This window comes from Mobula birostris, chromosome 8, assembly GCF_030028105.1.
Source record: "Mobula birostris isolate sMobBir1 chromosome 8, sMobBir1.hap1, whole genome shotgun sequence".
Taxonomy (NCBI): domain Eukaryota; kingdom Metazoa; phylum Chordata; class Chondrichthyes; order Myliobatiformes; family Myliobatidae; genus Mobula; species Mobula birostris.
This window is the reverse complement of record NC_092377.1, coordinates 45,149,284-45,172,066: the sequence shown is the minus strand read 5'-3', so window position 1 is coordinate 45,172,066 and position 22,783 is coordinate 45,149,284. Positions and strand designations below refer to the sequence as shown.

At 42.3% G+C, this 22,783-nt stretch overlaps 2 protein-coding genes across 16 annotated transcripts in view; one reads left to right on the top strand and one right to left on the bottom strand.

Annotated features, from left to right (window-relative positions):
* Positions 1-20,364, bottom strand: part of gpatch2 (G patch domain containing 2) — a 293,150-nt gene extending 272,786 nt beyond the window's left edge. For 3 of the 12 annotated variants that reach the window (XM_072265087.1, XM_072265097.1, XM_072265091.1), the window contains exon 1: positions 19,999-20,358. In XM_072265087.1, coding sequence (XP_072121188.1) covers positions 19,999-20,042 — 44 coding nt within the window. In that variant the 5' untranslated portion in view covers positions 20,043-20,358. Of the gene's footprint in view, positions 1-19,998 lie in introns of all 12 variants that reach the window. The other 9 variants (XM_072265088.1, XM_072265093.1, XM_072265096.1 and 6 more) reach the window with 9 other exon arrangements.
* spata17 (spermatogenesis associated 17) overlaps positions 20,085-22,783 on the top strand; it is a 307,726-nt gene continuing 305,027 nt past the window's right edge. For 3 of the 4 annotated variants that reach the window (XM_072265100.1, XM_072265098.1, XM_072265099.1), the window contains exon 1: positions 20,085-20,481. In XM_072265100.1, coding sequence (XP_072121201.1) covers positions 20,384-20,481 — 98 coding nt within the window. In that variant the 5' untranslated portion in view covers positions 20,085-20,383. The remainder of the gene's footprint in view (positions 20,482-22,783) is intronic. The other variant, XM_072265101.1, reaches the window with a different exon arrangement.

Genomic DNA, 22,783 nt, shown 5'->3' with positions numbered 1-22,783 from the left:
ATCAATATTCTTTGTCCTTATTTTTTTCTCCCACTGCAGATGCTTGTACAAACGTATAATTTCTGGTATTCTGGAATACTGCCAATCTATATGCTCTAAATTATTAAATAGTTAATTCATAGTTGCCTCGATTTAAAATTTAGAAAAAACTTAAGGTCAATTAAATAAGGATTCTCTAACAACCTAAGAAAGAATTACCTGTTCGAAACATATATGTAAATCAACACCAGCAAGAGAAAAGATTGGCTATCCAATTTACGTAATGCAAAGCCTTCTTTTCAATAGTTTTTATATAGCTCCCAGAGGAATATTTTAACAAAGGGCTAGCCTTATTTTGCAGAATTTTGATTAATATCAGAACTCACCATACTTAAATTTCTCATTCATAAACAAGCCCTCTCCATTGATTTTCTTCTCTTCCTGGCCTAACCCCAATTTTGTATTGATACGCAAACACAAGGAAATCTGCAGATGCTGGAATTTCGAGCAACACACACAGAAGTTTCTGGTGAACGCAGCAGCCAGGTAGCATCTCTAGGAGGAGGTACGGTCGACGTTTTGGGCTGAGACCTGTACCTCTTCCTAGAGATGCTCCCTGGCCTGTTGCGTTCACCAGCAACTTTTATGTGTGTTGTTTAGTACTGATATGTGGGATTACATACAAGTCAATGCCCAATTAAAGGCATTCAGAATCAGGTTTAATATTACTGGCATATGTCATGAAATCTGTCATAAAACAAAAGTTGTATGCCAATATTTGACTAGATTTTATCCAAAATTAGGTTCCCTGCATTTAAGAAGAATTAGACCCTCTACCAAAGGGCTCCTGTATGTAAAGCAGTCATCAAGTGTAGGCATTGTAGCAACTATTGTCAAATGGATAAATGAAGCTTCTAATTTTACATCAGTACTTATGGTTGCTTACAGTCTTACTTTTGGAATCATCATCTGTAAATCTGATCTATCTATCAGCATTTACCAATAACCTATGAGGAGGTTAATGCTTCATTGCCTGTTCAATAAAGTACAAAAAAAATTAAATATAAATGTCCTCGTGCCTTTTTACACCTAATGTTCCTTTGTTGCATCACCATATACAACCCTGAGATTCATTTTCTTCTGGGCATACTCAACAAATCCAATAACCATAATAGAATTAATCAAAGACTGCATCAACAGGGAGAACTGTGCAAACACAAAAAGAAAGAAAAAAGTCATGATAATAATAAATTAATAAGCAATAAATATCCAGAACATGAGATGAATAGTCTTTGAAAGTAAGTCCATAGATTGTGGGAATAGTTCAGTGATGGGACAAGTGAAGTTGAGTGAAGTCATCCCCTCTGGTTCAGGAGCCTGATGTTTCAGGAATAATAACAGTTCCTGAATGTGGTGGTGTGAGTCCTGAGGCTCCTGTACCTTCTCCTGATTGCAGCAGCAAGAAGAAAGTATAACCTGGGTGGTAGGGGTCCCTGATGATTGGTGCTACTTTCCTGCAATAACGCTCTGTGTAGATGCACTCAGTGGTGGGGAGGGCTTTACAAATGATGGACTGGGCTATTTCTATGACTTTTTGTAGGATTTTCTATTCAAGGACATTAGTGTTTCTATACCAAACTGTGATGCAGCCAGTCAATATACTCTTCATTACACTTCTTTCGGAGTTTATCATGTTTTAGATGTCATGGCAAATCTTTGCAAACTCCTAAGAAAGTAGAGGCACTGCCATGCTTTCTTCGTAATTGCACGTACGTGCTGGGTCCAGGACACGACCTCTGAATTGATAACACTGAGGAATTTAAAGCTGCTGACCCTCTTCACCTCTGATCCCACAATGAGGACTGGCTCCAGTTTCCTACTCATGAAGTCAGTAATCAGCTCCTTGGTCTTGCTAACATTGAGTGAGAAATTGTTGTTGTGGCATCACTAAGCCAAATTTTCAATCTCCCTCCTATATGCTAATTCATCACCACCTTTGATTCAGCCTGTGACACTGGGATTGTCAGCAAACTTGAATACGGCTTTGGAGCTGTGCTTAGCCACACAATCACAAGTGTGACTAAGGGAACTAAGCACACCGCCTTGTGGTGCACCTGTGCTGATGGAGATGGAGATTACTCAATGGAATTTAGAAGAATGAGGGAAGGGGTTCTCATAGTGAAAGGTCTCGACTGAGCGAATGTGGCAATGATGCTTCCCGTAGTGGTGGAGACTAGGACCAGAGGGCACAGTCTTCAAATAAGGGGCAGGCTGTTTAGAACAGAAATGAGGAGGAATTTCTTCAGCCAGAGGGTGGCGAATATGTGGTATTCATTGCCATAGACAGATATGGAGGCGAAGTCATTGCATATATTTAAAGCAGAGGTTAATAGGTTCTTGATTAGCCAGGGAGTCAAAGGTTACGAGGAGAAGGCAGGAGAATGGGATTGAGGGACAATAAATCAGCCATGATGGAATGGCGGAGCATACTTCAAGGGACAAATTGCTTAATTCTGCTCTTATGCCTTATGGTCCTGGAAATCTCTAGCCAATGAGAAATCAAAATAAAGGAACGCTTGATTTATAAAATCTTGAGATTATGCTTTGGGTACACACAAATAACTTGCATAACTGACATTATCACATAACCCACCAATCCGTTCACTCATCAGCCACCTTCCGCCTTGTCTGTGGAAGAATGTGCAGTTCCCATTTAAGTCATCTCAGAACCCACAAGCCCAGAGTGGATCAACTTGCATTAGAACCCAAAGGATTACAGCAGATGAGGAAAAATAAATTCTAGATATGCAGTATCCCAGACCATTAAATAGCTAGACCATAAGACCATTTGGTTGACATATTGTCTCTCTCAACTTCATTCTCTTGCCTTCTCCTTGTAACCTTTAACACTCTTAATTATCAAGAACCACCCAACCACTGTTTTAAATATACCCAATGACTTTGCTTCCACAGCCATCTTCGGCAATGATGACTTTGTTACTTGCAGTTGACTTAGATATACCTATATATTAGCAATGTTCATGTGACACTGCCTAAGATTCAAGATTGCTTAATGTAATTTCCTGTACACAAGTGTAAGGAGAACAATATAACCATATAACAATCACAGCACGGAAACAGGCCATCCGTGCCGAACGCTTACTCTCACCTAGTCCCATCTACCTGCACTCAGCCCATAACCCTCCTTTCCTGTCCATATAGCTATCCAATTTTACTTTAAATGACAACATCGAACCTGCCTCTACCACTTCTACTGGAAGCTCGATCAACGCAGCTACCATTCTCTGAGTAAAGAAGTTCCCCCTTGTGTTAACCCTAAACTTTTGTCCTTTTTCAACTCATATCCTCTTGTTTGAATCTCCCCTACTCTCAAAGGAAAAAGCCTATTCACGTCAACTCTATCTATCCCCCTCATAATTTTGAATATCTCTATCAAGTTCCCACTCAACCTTCTATGTGCCAAAGAATAAAGACCTAACTTGTTCAACCTTTCTCTGTAACTTAATAATTGTTACTCTGGATCCGATGCACAAAAAACACACAAAAGGTAAAGAACACAATAATAAAAACAAACAATAAATATAAATACATAAGGTAGCTTATATACAAAGATTGTTGTATGTCCACAAAGTGATGCTAGGCTGTACATAAGGTGACTAATGAGAAAAAAATAAAGTATGGAATTAGTCATGGAGGTGTTGATTAGTCTTACCGCTTGGGGAAAGTAACTGTTTTTGAGTGTGGTGGTCCTGGTATGAATGCTATGTAGCCTTCTCCCTGCTGGGAGTGTGGCAAACTGTCCATGAGCAGGGTACGTGGGATCGTTCATGTTTTTGGCCCTTTTCCAGCACCTTCCTGTATACATATCCTTGATGTCAGTAGGTTGGAATCAGTTATGTGTTCAGCAATTTTGACTACCTGTTATAGAGCCTTCCTGTCTATCGCAGTGCAGTTTCCGTACCAAGCAGTGATGCAATTTGTTAGGATGTTCTCTATTGAACCAATTTCCCCCGGGGTCAATAAAGTATGACTATGACTGTTGTGCATGACGTGAGAATGAACGTGTAAAGTCCAGCTCTCTTCAACCTCCTCAGAAAACAGAGGCATTGGTGAGCTGTCTTGACTGTAAGATTGTGGCAACCATCACTAAGGGCCCTCACTATCCAAGACACGCCTTCTCCACATTACTATCATCGGAGAGAAGGGATAGGATCCCGAAGACCCATATGCGATGATTCAGAAACAGATTTTTGCCTCCAACTTCTGATTTCTTAATGGTACATAAATCCATGAATATTAACTCATTTTGTATTATTTATATAGTTTTGCAATTTATAGTAATTGTATGTTATTACATGGTCTGCTGTCACAAAACAACAAATTTCCCGTCAATTCAATTCAGTGATAATAAATATGATTCTGATTCTTTCAAGCAATCATGGGTGTTTACTTTCACAATTATTTTCTATCAAAATTTGCTCAGGATACGTTATCTCAAAGTTTTTTCCATTTGTATATTGAATATTTACCTTAAATTACATTTTGTGCACAGTAAGAAACACAAAATTGATAAAACATAAATTGTCTGAGGAGGATGAATCAGAAGTCAAATAATGGTTTTGTTTCAGGTATTTTTAAAGAAAAGTAGAAAATGTTGAACCATACATGTCAGACCGCAGATGAGAAGAGAAAAACAGAGGCAGCATTCTATGTTGATAACTTTAAATCAAGTACAACAGGTTTAAAACAACAGACACAAGAGATTTTGTAGATGCTGGAAACCTTGAGCATCACACTCAAAATACTGGAGGAATTCAGCAGATCAGGCAGCATACATGGAGGGAAATTAAGGGTTTCGGCCTGAAAGTTCGACTGGTTATTTCCCTCCATAGATGTTACCTGATCTGCTGAGTTCCTCCAGCATTTTGTGTGTAACACAATGTTTTTGCTTACTCTTAAGTAAAATGTAGTATATTCTGTGTATTATTTATACCAACATACCTGTGATATGCTGCAAGTTTTTCTTTGTACTTGTACCTCACTGTACTCGTGGACATGATAACAAAGTCGACATGACTTATCTATCTTAATTCAATCTGCCATTCATTTCAGTGAAGCAGCAATTCACTTGCAATTCTTCCAGTCCAGTGTATTGCAAAAGGTGTTCATAATACAGTGTCTTCAACACTGGAGAAACCAAAGAGACTGAATAGCCATTTTGTGTTTTATTTTTGTTCAATCTTTAGACACAACCCTGATCTTCCAATTCCATCTAGATATGTTGCAGCTTTCTGACTCAATATCAAATTCAATTGTTTCTGAAAATTCACTTTTTCTGTATATATCAGAACTGGAAGGTTCTGCTGCAAGCATGTCAACTATAAGATTCTCAGATTTCTTCTCTCTGCAGAATATTGAATCTTAATCCGGTTTATTATCACCGACATGTCATGAAAAGTGTTGTTTTGTGGCAGCAGTATAGTGCAATACTTAAAAAAAATTACAAGTTACAAGACGTATATAAAAAATAATTAGTACAAAAAAATACAAAATATTGTTCTTGGACCATTCATAAATCTGATGGGAGGAGAAGAGCTATTCCTAAAACATTTGAGTGTACATCTTCCAGCTCCTGTAGCTCAACCTTGATGGTAGTAATGAGAAGAGTGCATGTCCTGGCTGGTGAGGATCCTCAATGATGGATGTGGCCTTCTTTAAGCACCACCTTTGAAGATGTCCTTAATGGTGTCAGCTTAATCTGCCAGCCATTTCCCATAGTTCAGTTTCTCTGCACAATTTCGGCCTGCACTGCACAATTTCCCAGTTTTCTTTCCTTCTCTAGCTGGCATCATTAAACCTACCAACAAGACAGCTATGTAAGCAGTATTTTACCACAGCAACACAGACCTCATCCTTTTAGTCCTTCTCTCATCCTATCTGCAATATAAAACTAATTAGCTTTCCCATTGATCCAATTCCAATGTAATTCTTCTGTTTCTTTTCTATAGGTTCTATTTGACTTGCTGCTTGCTTTTTCACTATATTCTACTATTTTACAGCACTCATGATATCCTCCACGATATTTGTTTCCATTTTCCTTCCCCACAATCAACTTAGATACACCTGTCACTCCTTAGCTTTCAGTGTTCAAAGGGCTAGATAAATGTTAATACATGGAAAGTCAGCATACTGGTACACATAAACTAATTAAGCTAGGCAGTTCAGTGAATAAATACATATTTTCTGCTATAGCAACTTTACAAGTCAGATGTACTACCTCTAATGCTCAAATTACTATGATTTCTGGGAAAATGAAGGAACCCAATTCCCAAATACAAATGATTCAAGAGAATCAAAGGTGTAAGTACGCTGAAAGCTTAGTTATCAAATTTTTTTCACATTGTGATACTTAATCAAACAACATTCACAATTTAATACAATTCCATCACCTAATGAAAAGATTCAACTGCCATGCGTTAGGAAAAACATTCCTAATTCTGACGCTGAAGACTATGGAATACCTTCCCAGTCCACAATGCAGCACACAAAATATGTTGGCAAATATTGCAGTATGGAAATTGGGGAGCACATCTTTCAAGCAACATATTCAATCCAGGCCAAGGCATTATCTTGAAGAGCTAGGTGCTTTTCCCAGAATTTTGGCCAAAATTTATCCCTCAATATGCATCTGTAAAATACATCCGCTTTACCCTGCACTGCCATAGTTTTTTTTATATAACAGTGACTACAATTCAGAAGTTTTTTTCTCAAGGTAAAAAAGATGTCTTGGAACATCTCAAGAACAGTAAAGACAAATGCAGGTCTCATTTTTAATAAACTTGAGATTTTTGTTCTCTGTTTCCACTTATACATGAAAAGGTGTTTATTTGAGGGCAACTGCAGGCTTTCCTCATCAGAAGACAAATTAGTGACCTCCTGAAAAAAAACCCAATCAATCCAGCAGGGGCCCCAGCTGCACAGCTGAAGAGAATCTCCTAGTCCTTGTGTTTGTAGACAGCATCCATTTCCTACAGAAGATCCAAGACTTTCTGCATCATGGTCTGGTATAGCAATTTAAATGCATAGGATTGTAATAAGCACTGAGAGTCATGCATTCTGCCCAAGGATCAACAACTATCATCAAAGATCCCCAGCACCAAGCCAGACCATCTCTCTGAAGCTACCATTCGCCAGGATATACGGAAGCCTGGAGTCCCACACTACCAAGTTCAAGAACAGCTACTTCCTTTCAACCATACAGTTCTGGAACCAAGCAGCAAAACCCTAACCACTACAGCTTAGCAACACTATGACCACCTGGTGTATTCTATATATTCTGTATCAAACTAAAGAATCAGACACAATATCCACAATAGCAATCTGGCACATTCTTGGTAAAATCTATTGTTAGAATCAAATCCAATGTTTCCCTTTGCATGTAAAAATTCACTGATTCTTAATAACAAAATTGCCAGAAAATACATTAAAACATTTCAAGTCGCAATACATCCCAAACTGTGCCAAACCAAGTGGATGTCCTGCTGTCCTATTACGTAGAAAGGTAATTACAGCATTTAGCTCAATATTGAAATAGAATTATGCCTGAAAAATCAATGAAAATATCAATTTGTAGGATAGAAATAAATAAAAAGGATCATGAACAACCAACATATCAAAAGATTCTCTGATGTCCCAAAGAACACAAAATATAATGCACCTTTACGACATATACCAACTTATTGACTCTTTATAGCCTTAATTTTTACTGAAGTTCTAAAACTTGGCAGACAGGATCTTCACTCACAAATTCATAACTTTATCACCCACTGGGAAATGGAGGGCATTCCAGGGGACCCTAATTAAGAGCAAATTCAAGAGAAGAGACAAACACAACTGTAGTAATTACAGATGGATCTCACTGTCGCAGGCTAAGTCATTGCCTGAGTTTTATCCAAATGTTACCTCCTTGTTATACTTATTATACTTTATTGTTGCCAAACAATTGATACTAGAACGTACAATCATCACAGCGATATTTGATTCTGTGCTTCCCGCTCCCTGGATTACAAGTATTAAATATTAAAAATAGTAAAAATTAGTAAATGTTAAAAATTTAAATTATAAATCATAAATAGAAAATAGAAAAATGGAAAGTAAGGTAGTGCAAAAAAAAAAACAAGAGGCAGGTCTGGATATTTGGAGGGTACGGCCCAGATCCGGGTCAGGATTCGTTCAGCAGTCTTATCACAGTTGGAAAGAAGCTGTTCACAAATCTGGCTGCACGAGTCTTCAAGTTCCTGAGCCTTCTCCCAAAGGGAAGAGGGACGAAAAGGGTGTTGGCTGGGTGGGTCGTGTCCTTGATTATCCTGGCAGCACTGCTCCAACAGCGTGCGGTGTAAAGTGAGTCCAAGGATGGAAGATTGGTTTGTGTGATGTGCTGTGCCGTGTTCACGATCTTCTGCAGCTTCTTTTGGTCTTGGACAGGAGAACTTCCATACCAGGTTGTGATGCACTCTAGAAGAATGCTTTCTACGGTGCATCTATAAAAATTAGTGAGGGTTTTAGGGGAGAGGCCAAATTTCTTTAGCTTTCTCAGGAAGTAAAGGCGCTGGTGAGCCTTTTTGGCAGTGAACTCTGCCTGGTTGGACCAAGTCAGGTCATTTGTGATATTGACCCTGAGGAATTTAAAGCTTTTGACCTGTTCCACTTGCGCACCACCAACGTAAATTGGGTCTTGCGGTCTGCTACTCTTTCTGAAGTCAACAACCAATGCCTTCGTCTTGCTGACGTTGAGGGATAGGTTACTGTCTTCGCACCATGCCACCAGGTTCTTAATTTCCTCTCTGTATTCAAACTCATCATTACCCGAGATACGGCCTACAATTGTTGTGTCATCAGCAAACTTATATATTGAGTTTGATGGAAACTTGGCTACACAATCATGGGTGTACAGTGAGTACAGCAGGGGGCTGAGTACACAGCCTTGTGGGCCACCGGTGCTCAGAGTGATCGTAGAGGAGAGCTTGTCCCCTATTTTTACAGCCTGGGTCCTGTCTGTGAGGAAGTTGAAGATCCAGCTGCAGATCTGAGTGCTAAGGCCCAGGTTCCGGAGCTTAGGAATCAGTTTATTTGGAATGATGGTATTAAAGGCAGAGCTGTAGTCAATGAAAAGGAGCCTTACATATGTGTCTTTACTCTCCAGGTGTTCTAAGGAGGAATGTAGGGCCAGAGAGATGGCATCTGCCGTTGACCTGTTGCTCCGGTAGGCAAATTGCAAAGCGTCGAGGTTGACCGGTAGGCTGTGGTTGATGTGTGCCATAACCAACTTCTCGAAGCACTTCATAGCAATTGATGTCAGAGCCACAGGTCGATAGTCATTCAGGCATGCCACCTTGCTCTTCTTCGGCACTGGGATTATCGTTGCCTTCTTAAAACACAAAGGGATCTTAGACTGAAGCGAGGAGCAGTTGAAGATGTCAGCAAACACTCCAGCTAGCTCGCTTGCACAGGCCCAGAGAACCCATCCTGGGATGCCATCTGGGCCCGTTGCCTTCCTTGGATTTATCTTCAGGAAGGCCCTTCTAATGTCCTCCTCGGTGACGATGAATCTCGATGCCACCAGGTCCGGTTCATCCGGAGGGAGCAGGACGCTCCTCTTCTGTTCGAATCTTGCGTAGAATACGTTTAGTTCGTCAGGAAGAGAAGCGCCACAGTTATTGATATTCCCAGCATTTTCTTTGCGCCCAATGATCTCATTTAGACCCTGCCATAGTCTACTGGCATCCCTCTGATTAGCCTGGGCTTCCAACTTGGCTCGATATTGCCTCTTGGCGCCCTTAATGGCTTTCCGGAGTTCACGCCTGGATTCCGTGTAGCGACTAGTATCCCCGGACCTAAAAGCCGCAGCTCTAGCCTTTAAAAGGGATTTGACCTCATAATTCATCCAAGGTTTCCGGTTAGGGAATACCCAGATCGTCTTGCAAGACACACAGTCCTCCGTGCATTTCCAAATAAAGTCCGTGACAGCTGAGGCATACTCATCGAGGTTAGCTGCCGAGTCCTTGAATATTAACCAATCCACTGATTCAAGGCAGTCACGGAGGACCTCATCCATTTCCTCCGTCCAACGTCACACTACTTTTGATACCGTGACCTCCCGCTTCAGTTTCTGTTTGTAAGGCAGGAGGAGGAGTACAGCCTGATGGTCCGATTTTCCGAAGTGAGGTCGTGGGACGGAACGGTAGGCATCCTTGACTGCTGTGTAGCAGTGGTCAAGTATATTCAGGCCTCTAGTGGGGCAGGAGACATGTTGGTATAACTTTGGCAGCGCCTTTCTGAGGCTGGCCTGGTTAAAGTCTCTGGCTGTAATGAGCAAAGCCTCCGGATACCTGGTCTCAAGTTCACTGATGTTGGCATACAGTATGTTCAGAGCACACTCCATGTCCGCCTGGGGGGAAATGTAGACCGCTGTCAGTATGACCGAGGTGAATTCCCGTAGCAGATTGTAGGGACGACACTTCACCGACAGGTGTTCCAGCATCCTTCTCAAATTTGTTAACCACATAATTTGCTTGAAATATAGAAACATAGAAAACCTACAGCACAATACAGGCCCTTCAGCCCACAAAGCTGTACCGAACATGTCCCTACCTTACAACTACCTAGGCTTTACACATAGCCCTCTATTTTTCTAAGCTCCATGTAGCCATCCAGGAGTCTCTTAAAAGGCCCTATCGTTTCCACCCCCACCACCGTCACCGGCAATCCATTCCACACACTCACCACTCTCTGCGTAAAAAAACTTACCCCGACATCTCCTCTGTATCTACTTCCAAGCAGCTTAAAACTATGCCCTCTTGTGCTAGTCATTTCAACCCTGGGGAAAAGCCTCTGACTATCCACACGATCAATGCCTCTCATTCTCTTACACACCTCGATCAGGTCACCTCTCATCCTCCGTTGCTCCAACGAGAAAAGGCCAAGTTCACTCAACCTATTCTCATAAGGCATGCTCCCCAATTCAGGCAACATCCTTGTAAATCTCCTCTGCATCCTTTCTATAGCTTCCACATCCTTCCTGTAGTGAGGCAACCAGAACTGAGCACAGTACTCCAGGTGGGGTCTGACCAGGGTCCTATATAGCTGCAACATTACCTCTCGGCTCTTAAACTCAATCCCACAATTGATGAAGGCCAATGCACTGCATGCCTTCTTAACCACAGAATCAACCTGCACAGCAGCTTTGAGTCTCCTATGGACTCAAACCCCAAGATCCCTGTGATCCTCCACACTGCCAAGAGTCTTACAATTAATACTATATTCTGCCATCATATTTGACCTACCAAAATGAACCAGCTCACACTTATCTGCGTTAAACTCCATCTGCCACTTCTGAGCCCATTTTTGCATCCAATCAATGTTCTGTTGTAACCTCTGACAGCCCTCCACACTATGCACAACACCCCCAACCTTGGTGTCATCAGCATATTTACTAAACCCATCCCTCCACTTCCTCATCCAGGTCACTTATAAAAATCACGAAGAGTAAGGGTCCCAAGACAGATCCCTGAGGCACACCACTGGTCACCGGCCTCCGTGCAGAATATGACCCGTCTACAAGCACTCTTTGCCTTCTGTGGTCAAGCCATTTCTGGATCCACAAAGCAATGTCCCCTTGCATCCCATGTCTCCTTACTTTCTCAATAAGCCTTGCATGGGGTACCTTATCAAATGCCTTGCTAAAATCAATATACACTACATCTACAGCTCTACCTTCATCAATGTGCTTAGTTAAATCCTCAAAAAATTCAGTAAGACTTACTGGCCTATAATTTCCTGGGCTATCCCTACTCCGTTTCTTGAATAAGGGAACAACATCCACAACTCTCCAATCCTTCGGAACCTCTCCCATCCTCATTGATGATGCAAAGATCATTGCCAGAGGCTCAGCAATCTCCTCCCTCGCTTCCCACAGTAGCCTGGGGTACATCCCATCCAGTCCCAGTGACTCATCCAATTTGATGCTTTCCAAAAGCTTCAGCGCATCCTCTTCCTTAATATCTACATGCTCAAGTTTTTCAGTCCACTGCAAGTCATCCCTACAATTGCCAAGATCCTTTTCCGTAGTGAATACTGAAGCAAAGTATTCGTTCGGTACCTCCGCTATTTCCTCCGGTTCCTGACACACTTTTCCACTGTCAGTAGAGTTATTGACCCCTTCCTATTCCTAACTTCCACCCACAACCCCTCCACGACTTCCTCCTTTTCTGCAGCCATGACACTATCTCTGATCAACAGTGCATTTCCCCCACCTCTTTTGCCTCCGTCCCTGTCCTTTCTGAAACATCTAAAGCCTGGCACTTGAATTAGCCATTCCTGCCCCTGCACCATCCAAGTTAATGGCCACAACATCATAGCTCCAAGTGCTGATCCACGGTCTAAGCTCAACTACTTTGTTCATAATACTCCTTGCATTAAAATAGACACATCTCAAACTATCAGTCTGAGCGCATCCCTTCTCTATCACCTGCGTATTCTCCCTCTCACACTGCCTACAAGTTTTCTCTATTTATGAGCCAAATTCATAATACTCCTCGCATTAAAATAGACACATCTCAAAACATCAGTCTGATCGCGTCCCTTCTCTTTCACCTGCCTATTCTCCATTTTGCACTGTCTCCAAGCTTTCTCTATTTGTGAGTCAACCTCCCTTTCTTCTGTCACTTTAGTTCTGTTCCCACCCCCCAGCAATTCTAGTTTAAACTCTCCCCAATAGCCTTAGCAAACCTTCCCGCTCGGATATTGGTCCCCCTCAGATTCAAGTGCAACCCGTCCTTTTTGTACAGGTCATACCTGGCCCAGAAGAGGTCCCAATGATACAGAAATCTGAATCCCTGCCCCATGCTCCAATCCCTCAGCCACACATTTACCCTCCACCTCATTCTATTCCTATACTCACGGTCACATGGCACAGGCAGTAATCCTGAAATTACTACCTTTGAGGTCCTGCTTCTCAACTTCTTTCCTAACTCCCTGTAGTCTGTTTTCAGAACCTCCTCCCTTTTCCTACCTATGTCATTGGTACCAATATGTACCATGACCTCTGACCATTCTCCTTCCCACTTCAAGATATCGTGGACGCGATCGGAAACATTCCGGACCTGGCACTTGGGAGGCAAACTACCATCCGCGTTTCTTTCCTGCATCCACAGAATCACCTATCTGACCCCCTAACTATAGAGTCCCCTATCACTGCTACCATCCTCTTCCTTTCCCTACCCTTCTGAGCCACAGAGCCAGACTCTGTGCTAGAGGAACGGCTGCCGTTGCTTCTCCCAGGTAGGTTGTGCCCCCCAACAGTACTCAAGCAGGAGTACTTATTGTTAAGGGGGAGAGGCACTGAGGTGCTCTCTAGCACCTTCTTCTTGTCCTTCCCTCTCCTGACTGTTACCCACTTCTCTGTCCCCTGTGGTCCTGGGGTGACTACCTGCCTATAGCTCCTCTCTATCACCTCCTCACTCTCTCTGACCAGACGAAGGTCATCAAGCTGCATCTCCAGTTCTCTAAAGCGGTCCCTAAGGAGCTGAAGCTTGACACATCTGGTGCAGATGTGGTCATCCGGGAGGCCGGGAGTCTCCAGGACCTCCCACATCTGATGCCAAGCACAGAAAACCAGCCTCACACATATACTTTCTGTCTTTATTTTAAACAGATAACCTACCTGGCCTCGACCCCTTATCGCCTAAGCCCTGTTGAGCTGAAGCCTTCCTACTCTGTCTCCCACTACTCTGTCACCTGCTCTGTAAATCTGTCTTCTTTTAAAATTCTTCCTGCTGTTCTCACTGGCCAACCTCTACGCGCTTGCGCAGTCGTGCCCCGTTCAAACTGCTGAAGAAAGAATTGCTCAGTAGATCTATCATGTAATGGATTTGATTGATTAAAATAAAAGCAGAAAATCCTGGAAACACTCAGCAAGCTAGGCCACATCTGTGGGAAGAGAAAGAACAAAAGATATTTCAGGTCAAAGACCTTTTATCAGACAAACTGTAAACAATGCTATCTGATCAATGAATGAATGGGAACCACTGGAGAGGGAAGATATGGACAAAATAATGTAATAGGTCCAAGAAAATGAGCACAACAGGTCAGGCTGGCCATGTTGGGGGGAAAACACAAACAAGCTGTGCCAGTAACTGATACAAATAGTAAAATCAAGTTACCTCAAGTTGTGGAAGTCAATATCAAGCTAAGATGGCTGAAACATGCCAAGATGAAAGATGACATGTTGTTCCTCAAGCTTGCATTAGTTCTCACTGTAACAGTACAGGAGACCAGAGTGATAAATTAATTAATTGGTTTATTTCTACCAAATGTACCGAGGTACAGTGAAAAGCTTGCCTTGCATATCATTCCAACAGGCCAATTTAATACAACAGTGCATCAATCTAGTACAAGGGAAACAGATAACGAAGTATTACAGTTATAAAGAAAGTGCAGTGCAGGTAGACAATAACATGCAAGGTCATAACAAGGAAGATTCTGAGACCAAGAGTGTATTTTATCATATCAGGGAAACATTCAAAAGTCTTATGACAGACAGCAAGTTGAAGCTGTCCTTGAGCTTGGTGGTATATGCTTTTACGCTTTTTATCTTCTGCCCAATGGAGAGCAGAGAACAGAGAATGTCCGGGGTGAGTGGGGTCTCTGGTTATGCTGGTTGTTTTACCAAGGCAGTGAGACAAAGCAGTGAGAGGTATAGACAGTTCATGGAGGGGAAGCTGTTTTTTGTGATGTGCTGAGCTATGTCCAGAACTCTGCTGTCTTTTGTCATCATGAACAGAGTAGTTGCCATACCAAGCCATGATGCATCTAGATCAGCTGCCTTCTATTGTGCATGGATAGGAACTGGTGAGGGTCAAAACGGATATGCCAAATTTCTTCAGCCTTCTTAAGTCAAACGACTAGAGAGCTTACCTGGTTGTGGTGTCAATATGGTTGGACCTATTCTGAATATTGGTGGGTCAAGGTAGTCTTGGAGAATGGACTTAATGCACATTTCTCAAAGCACTTCATGATGGTGGACGTCAGAGCTACCAGGCAGTAGTCATTAAGGCATATTACCATCTTTCCCTTTGGTACTGGGGTGATAGTGGTCTTCTTAAACCAGGTGTAACCACAGATTGAAGTTAAGAATATCGGCAAATACCCCTACCTGCTGACCTGCACAAGATCTAAGGACATGGCCAGTGGCACCGTCTGGGCCACAGATTCACTCTACTGATGTCGCATCTGCAATTGGACTGTGGGTTCAGATGCAGGGAGGGCTGTCTAGGTGAATGGTAACATTTCAACCCCTTCTGTTCAAAATGTGCATAGAATGTATTAACCTCAGCGGGAAGGGATGAGCTGTTGTTGGCAATGCTGCCTGACTTGTTTAGTAGATCATTAGAGTATGTAAGGTCTGCCTCATCTGACGGCTGGTCTGGGACTCTATTTTGGACTGGTACTAACTCTTGGCATTCCTAATAGTTTTTTGGAGGTCATATCTCAATTTCTTGTAAAGGCCAGGGTCATGTGATTTTGAACACTGCAGTCCCAGGCTTCAACATAGGGTCATGGAGTCATAGATCACTATGCCAGAGAAACAGGCCCTTCCACCCATCTACTCCATGCCAAACTATTATTCTGCCAAGTCCCATCAACCTACACCTGGACCAAAGTCTCCCATATCCCTCCTATCCATGCACCTAAAATAGAGTTGAACACCAGCTCACAGCCTTCTCGCATGCTACCTCTGCCTCCCGGAATCCTCTTGGAGACTGCAGAGCACTGAAACACCCAAACGATTTCCAAACTGCAAATCACAGGCTCCAACAGTTTCAAAATCACATTCAGAACAAAAAACAAACATAAAAGAAGTGAAATGTTTTGGTTCATGATCTATTCAGAAGATGGTGATTGAAGAAGTGCTGTACGCAGGCCCCATCTTGAGCGGAATTCAAGGAATCGGGATCTGTATTCTCAGATCCCTCTGTCCTACCGCACTCCTCAGTGCCCTGCTGTTCACTGCACATGTCCTACCAAAGTTCAATACCTCACACTTGTCTAAATTAAATTTCATCTGCCATTTTTCAGCCTAATCCTCCAGCTGGTCCAAATTCCGCTGCAAGCTTTGAGTGGAGCAGAGGATGGATCTCCCAGTAAATCTATGATATCCCGTTTGGAAACATCCAGATCATCCTCTTTGATATATAGTCCTCAACCCACTTGCTAATTAAGTCCAGGGGTATATGGGGTGTCACGGAGGGGTAGCACCTCTGGTGGGGGAACATGTCGCATCCTTTTCAGGTGATTTGTCCATCTTTGGTCCCCAACTGGCACTCAGCTCTCACCTGTGGCTCCCCGTAGCTGGTTGCATGCGACAGCGGCCACACCCCGGGCAACAGCTTTGACAAGCCATCTAAACCAGGTGAGGGTAGCCGACGGGTCTCAAACCCTCGGTGAGATAGGGAGATGTCTATCCCAGCATGTGAAGACAGACTCCGATGGAATGAGTGGACGAGACCAATGGAAGGTCCAACGGTCAAGAAGGCGGTCTCTGCAAGCGCTGTGGAATGCGTAGAGCACAACAAGACACAGAAGACATCCTGGTCATCCACTGTGCCTTGTCCCATCCCCAGCCGTCTCGACTCTTGTTAGGCCACTAGATCCAGATGGGAATTGGGAAGAGAGACAGTGAGGCTAACACTGCGCAACTCTCCCTCACTTAAATCCAAATCAAGCGCTAGTCTCGACACCATCATCATCATAATGGTGTCGAGATCTTCATCGACGACGATGGACGAACAACAACAATTAAGTCCATGACAGTGGTGACAAACTTATTTAGGTTGATAGGTCAGAGTGGGAGTGGAATGAAGAATGAAAGTGACAGAAAATAGGGAACTCAAAGTCATCCCTGCAGATTGAATGCAGGTGTTCTGCAAAGTGGACACCCAATCTATGTTTGCTTTCTTCAAAGTAGATGAAAACATAAACAGTAGACTAAACTGGATGAAGTGAACATGAGTTGCTGCTTCACCTGAAGAGAGAGTGGAAAGGGATAAGGTGACAGTAAACTATGGCATCACCTGTAGATGCAAAGGAAAGGGCTGTGGAAGGGGCGCAGTTGGTGGCAGAGTGGGCCAGGATTCACAAAAATAGACCCTGTGAAATGCTGAGAAGGGAGATGTGTTCAGGTGGTGGAATCTTTCTGAAGGTAGTGAAAACCGTAGAGAATAATATGCTAAACGTGGGGCTGGTAGGTTGGAAGAGAGAACTAGGGAACTCTTTCCTTGTTTTGTCCTAGAAGAGAAAGGGTGAGAGCAAGGACTGGGAAATGGATGAGATGCAGTCAGGGACTTTATTAACAATCAAAGGAAAGCCATGGTTCGGGAAGAAGGCAAGCACTTCAGAAGCACCTGCCTGGAAATATTCATCATTTGAGTCAATATAATAGACAGCAGAACTGGAAGAATGGAATAGTTTTTACAGGAGGAAGCACTGGATGAAGAGTAGTCAGTAGATACATAATAGATGTTAGTAGCTAGCCTTTTCCTGAGATGGAAACAGAGTGAATCAAAAAAGGAAGGGAAGAGAAGGAGACTAATCATGAAGTTGAGAGCAGAGTGCAAAAGTAATGAAACTGTCAACTTCTACACAAGTACAGGAGGCAACACCAATGGAGTCATCAATATGCCACAAAAAGTTTTCATAAATTTTCATTATTTTAATTAATTGTTCAGTATTGACCGAAACACAATGCAACAACACAGACCGAAACATTATGGTTAGCAAAGCTGCATCACTGCCTCAATACTTCTCATTGCAATGCTGTGCTTCACCTCCAACAAAAAGTCCCACTGGAGCTAGCAAATATGCAGGTAAAATTTTGAAAAGCATTGGTCTATTTCAGAACTGACATTATTCCAGCCTCAACATAGCAGTATGCATATGTACTTTTCTATGGGCATGACCATCCCTTTGCTGAAGCATAGGAAAAGATTAGCCTTCCACTTAGCTTCTGCAAAACAAAAGGTCCACTGCCAATGTACAAAAACGCCCTCTGACTGTCCACTCCCAGTCGATAGAGACATTCATCAATGTTGGAATGCCACCCTCTCTGAACATAGGCAGGTATTGACAACAGAATTCACCTGCTGTCAATATGGGCAGAAACTGATGATGAAATGCACTGCCTCCATCAGTCTGGCAACACAACTTTTGGCCATCTGAGAAAAGGAACAGCTGAAAATAAGATATCTTGAAAAGTGAGTCCATTGGTTGTGAGAACATTTTAATGAAGGGGCAAGTGAAGTTGAGTGAAATTATCCTCTCTGGTACAAGAGCCTGATAGTTAAGGGGTCGTAACTGTTCCTGAAACTAGTGGTGTGGGTCCCAGCACTCCTGTACCTACTTTCTGATGGCAGCAGTGAGAAAAGAGCGTGTCTTGGGTGGGGGGAGTTTCCTGATGATTGATGCTGCTTTCCTGTGACAGCATTTCATGTAAATCTGCTCAATGGTGTGGAGAGCTTTACTCGTGATTGAACCCATGAACATTACCTCACTTTTTAAAAAAAAATTTTTGTTTTTGCACTACTACACTTAATTTAACTATTTAATATACATAGATATTTTTGCAATTAATTGTTTTCTATACTTATCATGTATTGCAATGTACTGTTGCCCCTAAGTTAGCAAATTTCACAACATGCTGGTGATATTAAACCTGATTCTGATGGATTGAGCTATATCTACTTTTTGGAGGACTTTCCGTTCAAGGGCATTGGTGTTTCTGTACCAGGCCATGATGCAACCAGTCAATACACTCTCCACCGCACATCTTTAGAAGTTTGTCAGAGTTTTAGATGTCATGTCGAAACTTCGCAAACTCCTAAGGAAGTGGAGGTACTGCCATGCTTTCTTCATAATTGCACTTGTGTGCTGGGCCTAGGACAGGTCCCACTGAAATTATAACACCAGAAATTTAAAGCTGCTGACCCTCTTCACTTCTGATCCCCTGATGATGGTTAGCTCATGGACCTCCAATTTCCTACTCATTAAGTCAATAATCAGCTCCTTGGTTTTGCTGACATTGAAGGTTGTTGTTATGGCACCACGCAGCCAGATTTTCAATCTCCCTCCTGTATGCTAATTCATCACCACCTTTAATTCAGCCTACGATAGTGGAATTGTCAGCAAACTTGAATATGGCGTTGGAGCTGTGTTTAAGTGTAAAGCGAGTAGAGCAGGGGGCGAAGCACTCAGCTTTGTGGTGCACCTGTGCTGATGGAGATTTCTCATGCTGCCAGGCATGTCAACTCCTGATGTACATGAAAGGCAAAAGAAGTGTATCACCTCCCCATATACCCATCCACCAGCCTGGGTATCAACCATCTCCTGTCCCACATGTCACAGAATCTATGCATTCCAGCTACCTCAGAGTTGGAATGGAAGTAAATCATACTCAACCCTGAGGAATTGACTGAGAAATCGTAATCCTTTTCTAAATGGCTGCAAGACACGATGCAATAAAATATTCGCTACAAAATAAAGTATAATTTTCTCAAAACAGGCAACAGATGATTAGTTTGGAAACTGATGAACTTTGATTTCTTTTCCAACGGTGTTGTTGAATATGTCTAACATTTTGTTTATTATTTTAAGTATCAACATTGTGTTGAAATCAACATGGTCACTCAAACACTTAATGTCATGGTAGCAGCGTTCACGTTTTACACGGAAGTAACATTTTTTTAAAAAACGATTTCACTTTCCAAAATTAATTCTGTTTCTGCCTGAGACCTTTTGATGGAAGCGACTTGTATGCAACACCCGGCAGGGACAGCGGGCCTTCCTCCCTGCCCAGTGCCACTTGGTCAAGCGGATCACAAATAAAAGGAATGATGAGCTGCACAACCCACCGCTTTCAACTCAACGTCCCCCACAACATCTACTTACCAGTCAGTCAAGATCATGCAGACTCTGTCTGCCGCACTAGACATCAAAGGCGACTGTCATGAGCCTTACGTGGTTCCAGTAAACAACTTTGAAATGTTCGCCTTCAACACGCTGTAGGCACAACCAGACCCGACCGGCGCAAGGGAACATGGGAAAACCCAATCGTGCACCGGAAGCAGGCCCGGACCATTTAAAACTTCGCTCTCCTCATATCGCAAGACGCTCAGATGCGCAGCCTGCTTAGAAACGGGTTTCATTTTCCCAGAATGACAGCGGCCCCAAGTTCTGTGGTGTTTTTATTCCGCTGCATCTGAGTTCTCCCGTGGATTCACTATGAGAAGTGAGCCCTACGTCTGCCACGATGTAGGTGACTTCTCTGGTCCCCATGGAAACGCAATACAACTACAAGGGGAAGATGGCAACTTTGGTCAGGCTGCGGGAGCTTCTGGTGGGGCTGGAGAACGAATATTTTGGTAGGAATTGGTAGGTACGGACAATTGCTATATAAGTACCAAGTTTACCCCCATAGAATGGATTCCAGGAGAAAAATGTAGCGTCTTCGGTGCTGTTAAGAAAATTATGGCAATTGTTTTGCATTCTCTGAACTGAAATCGTTAAAAAAATAAAAACGGCGGCTTTTTATAAACACTGTGGAAACTCATTTTTGAAATCGATGAAAAAATAAATATACTTTATATTTATAAGATAGAAGGATGTCCATTTAGAACAGAAATGGGAAGGAAATCCTTCACCCAGAATCTCTGGAATTCATTGTCACAAACGGCCGTAGAGGCAAAGTCGTTTAGTATATTTAAAACGGAGCTTGATAGGTTCTTAATTAGTCTGAGCGTCAAAATTACGGCGAGAGGACAGGAGACTGGGCTTGAGAGGGATGATATATCTCCCAGGCTGGATGTGGAGCGGTTACAATGGGCTGATTGGCAAAAATTCTGCCCCTATGTCTTATGGTTTATGGTCTATGGTCTTACGATAAGGGCTGCCTGAACCCAGTTTAGCAAGTCCTGTCGCATAGGATGGATGGATGGTCTATGTTAAGTATAAACTTCTGTCCAGGATCTCGAAGTCCCAGAATGTGAAGTATGTATAAGTTATCTAGAAATTTAGTTACTAGGTATTAGTGTCTAGATATTTATTGTTAATATAATAGATAACTAGATAGATACTTTATTGATTCCAAAGGAAGTTACAGTGTCACAGTAGCATTACAAGTGCACAGATATATTAGAAGAGAAGTAAGGGAGAATTTTTTAAAAAGTTACTTCAAACAGTCTTAACAGGAGGAGGTCATCACTTCCCTGGCTCTAGGTTGATTCATTATAGAGCATAATGGAGAGGGTAAGAATGACCTCATATAGCACTCTTTGAAGCAGTACAGTTGTCTTAGTCTATTACTGTAAGTGTTCCTCTGTTCAGCTAACTTGGCATGGAGAGGATAAAAAACATTATCCAGGATTTTTCGTGGGGTCTTTTGTTCTACCATATAATATCATAATGAATCTTGTGAACTCATTTTCTAGTGAATAATTGTGTATGACTACATTACTGCCTCAAATTATAGCTTTTTCAGAGAAAACATCTTATGGTTCAGAATAATTTGTATGTCAATTATCCACTCAGTGGAGAAGTGACGTAAACCTGATTACATCAAATTCATCAATTTTATAATAAGAAAAGATAATTTCCTCCCCTACTTTCTCAGATTGTTATCAGATGAAATACAAGCACTTACTCATATTTTAAATGTTTTCTTGCATCTAGTTGGCTGATGTGACTTGAGGTATTAACTAGTTCAGTCTGATGTAGTCTGACCCATCTCATGATTTATATATTTTTAAAATTCTGTTATTTCTCATTTCCGCTTGATACAAGTTGAGCCTCTTGAATGTATACTAACCACTGGTTGGAAGAAGTTTTGCTGTCTTATATGAACTGAGAATTTAGAATTACATGCACACATAAAATGAACAGAATATTTTTAAGATAGGAGCTAAGAGAGATACAGCTAAAGTATTACAACTCCTTACAATAATCATAGAAATGGAGTCCTAAAAAGTACGCACAGAAACTACCCCTTTGGTCCATCTAAAACAGTGGTCCCCAACCACTGGGCCGCGAACCAATACCAGGCCGCAAAGCGTGTGCTACCGGGCTGCGAGGAAACGAAATGAGTCAGCTGCACCTTTCCTCATTCCCTGTCAGGCACTGTTGAACTTGAACATAGGGTTGCCAACTGTCCTGTATTTGCCAGGACATCCCGTATATTGGGCTAAATTGGTTTGTCCCATACAGGACTGCCCTTGTCCTGTATTTCCCCCCGCTAAGGTAGAGCATTCTTATGAAACCTTTTGTACTGAAATGGCGTAAAGCGCAGAAGCAATTACCATTAATTTATATGGGAAATATTTTTGAGCATTCCCAGATCCAAAAAATAACCTACCAAATAACATATAAAACCTAAAATAACACTAACATATAGTAAAAGCAGGAATGATATGATAAATACACAGCCTATATAAAGTAGAAATAATGTATGTACGTGTGGGCACGTGGCCAAGTGGTTAAGGCATTGGACTAGTGACCTGAAGACCGTGAGTTCGAGCCCCAGACGAGGCAGTGTGTTGTGTCCTTGAGCAAGGCACTTAACCACACAGTGCTCTGCGACAACACTGGTGCCAAGCTGTATCGGCCCTTGCCCTTCCCTTGGACAACATTGGTGTCGTGGAGAGGGGAGACTTGCGGCATAGGCAACTGCCTGTCTTCTTTC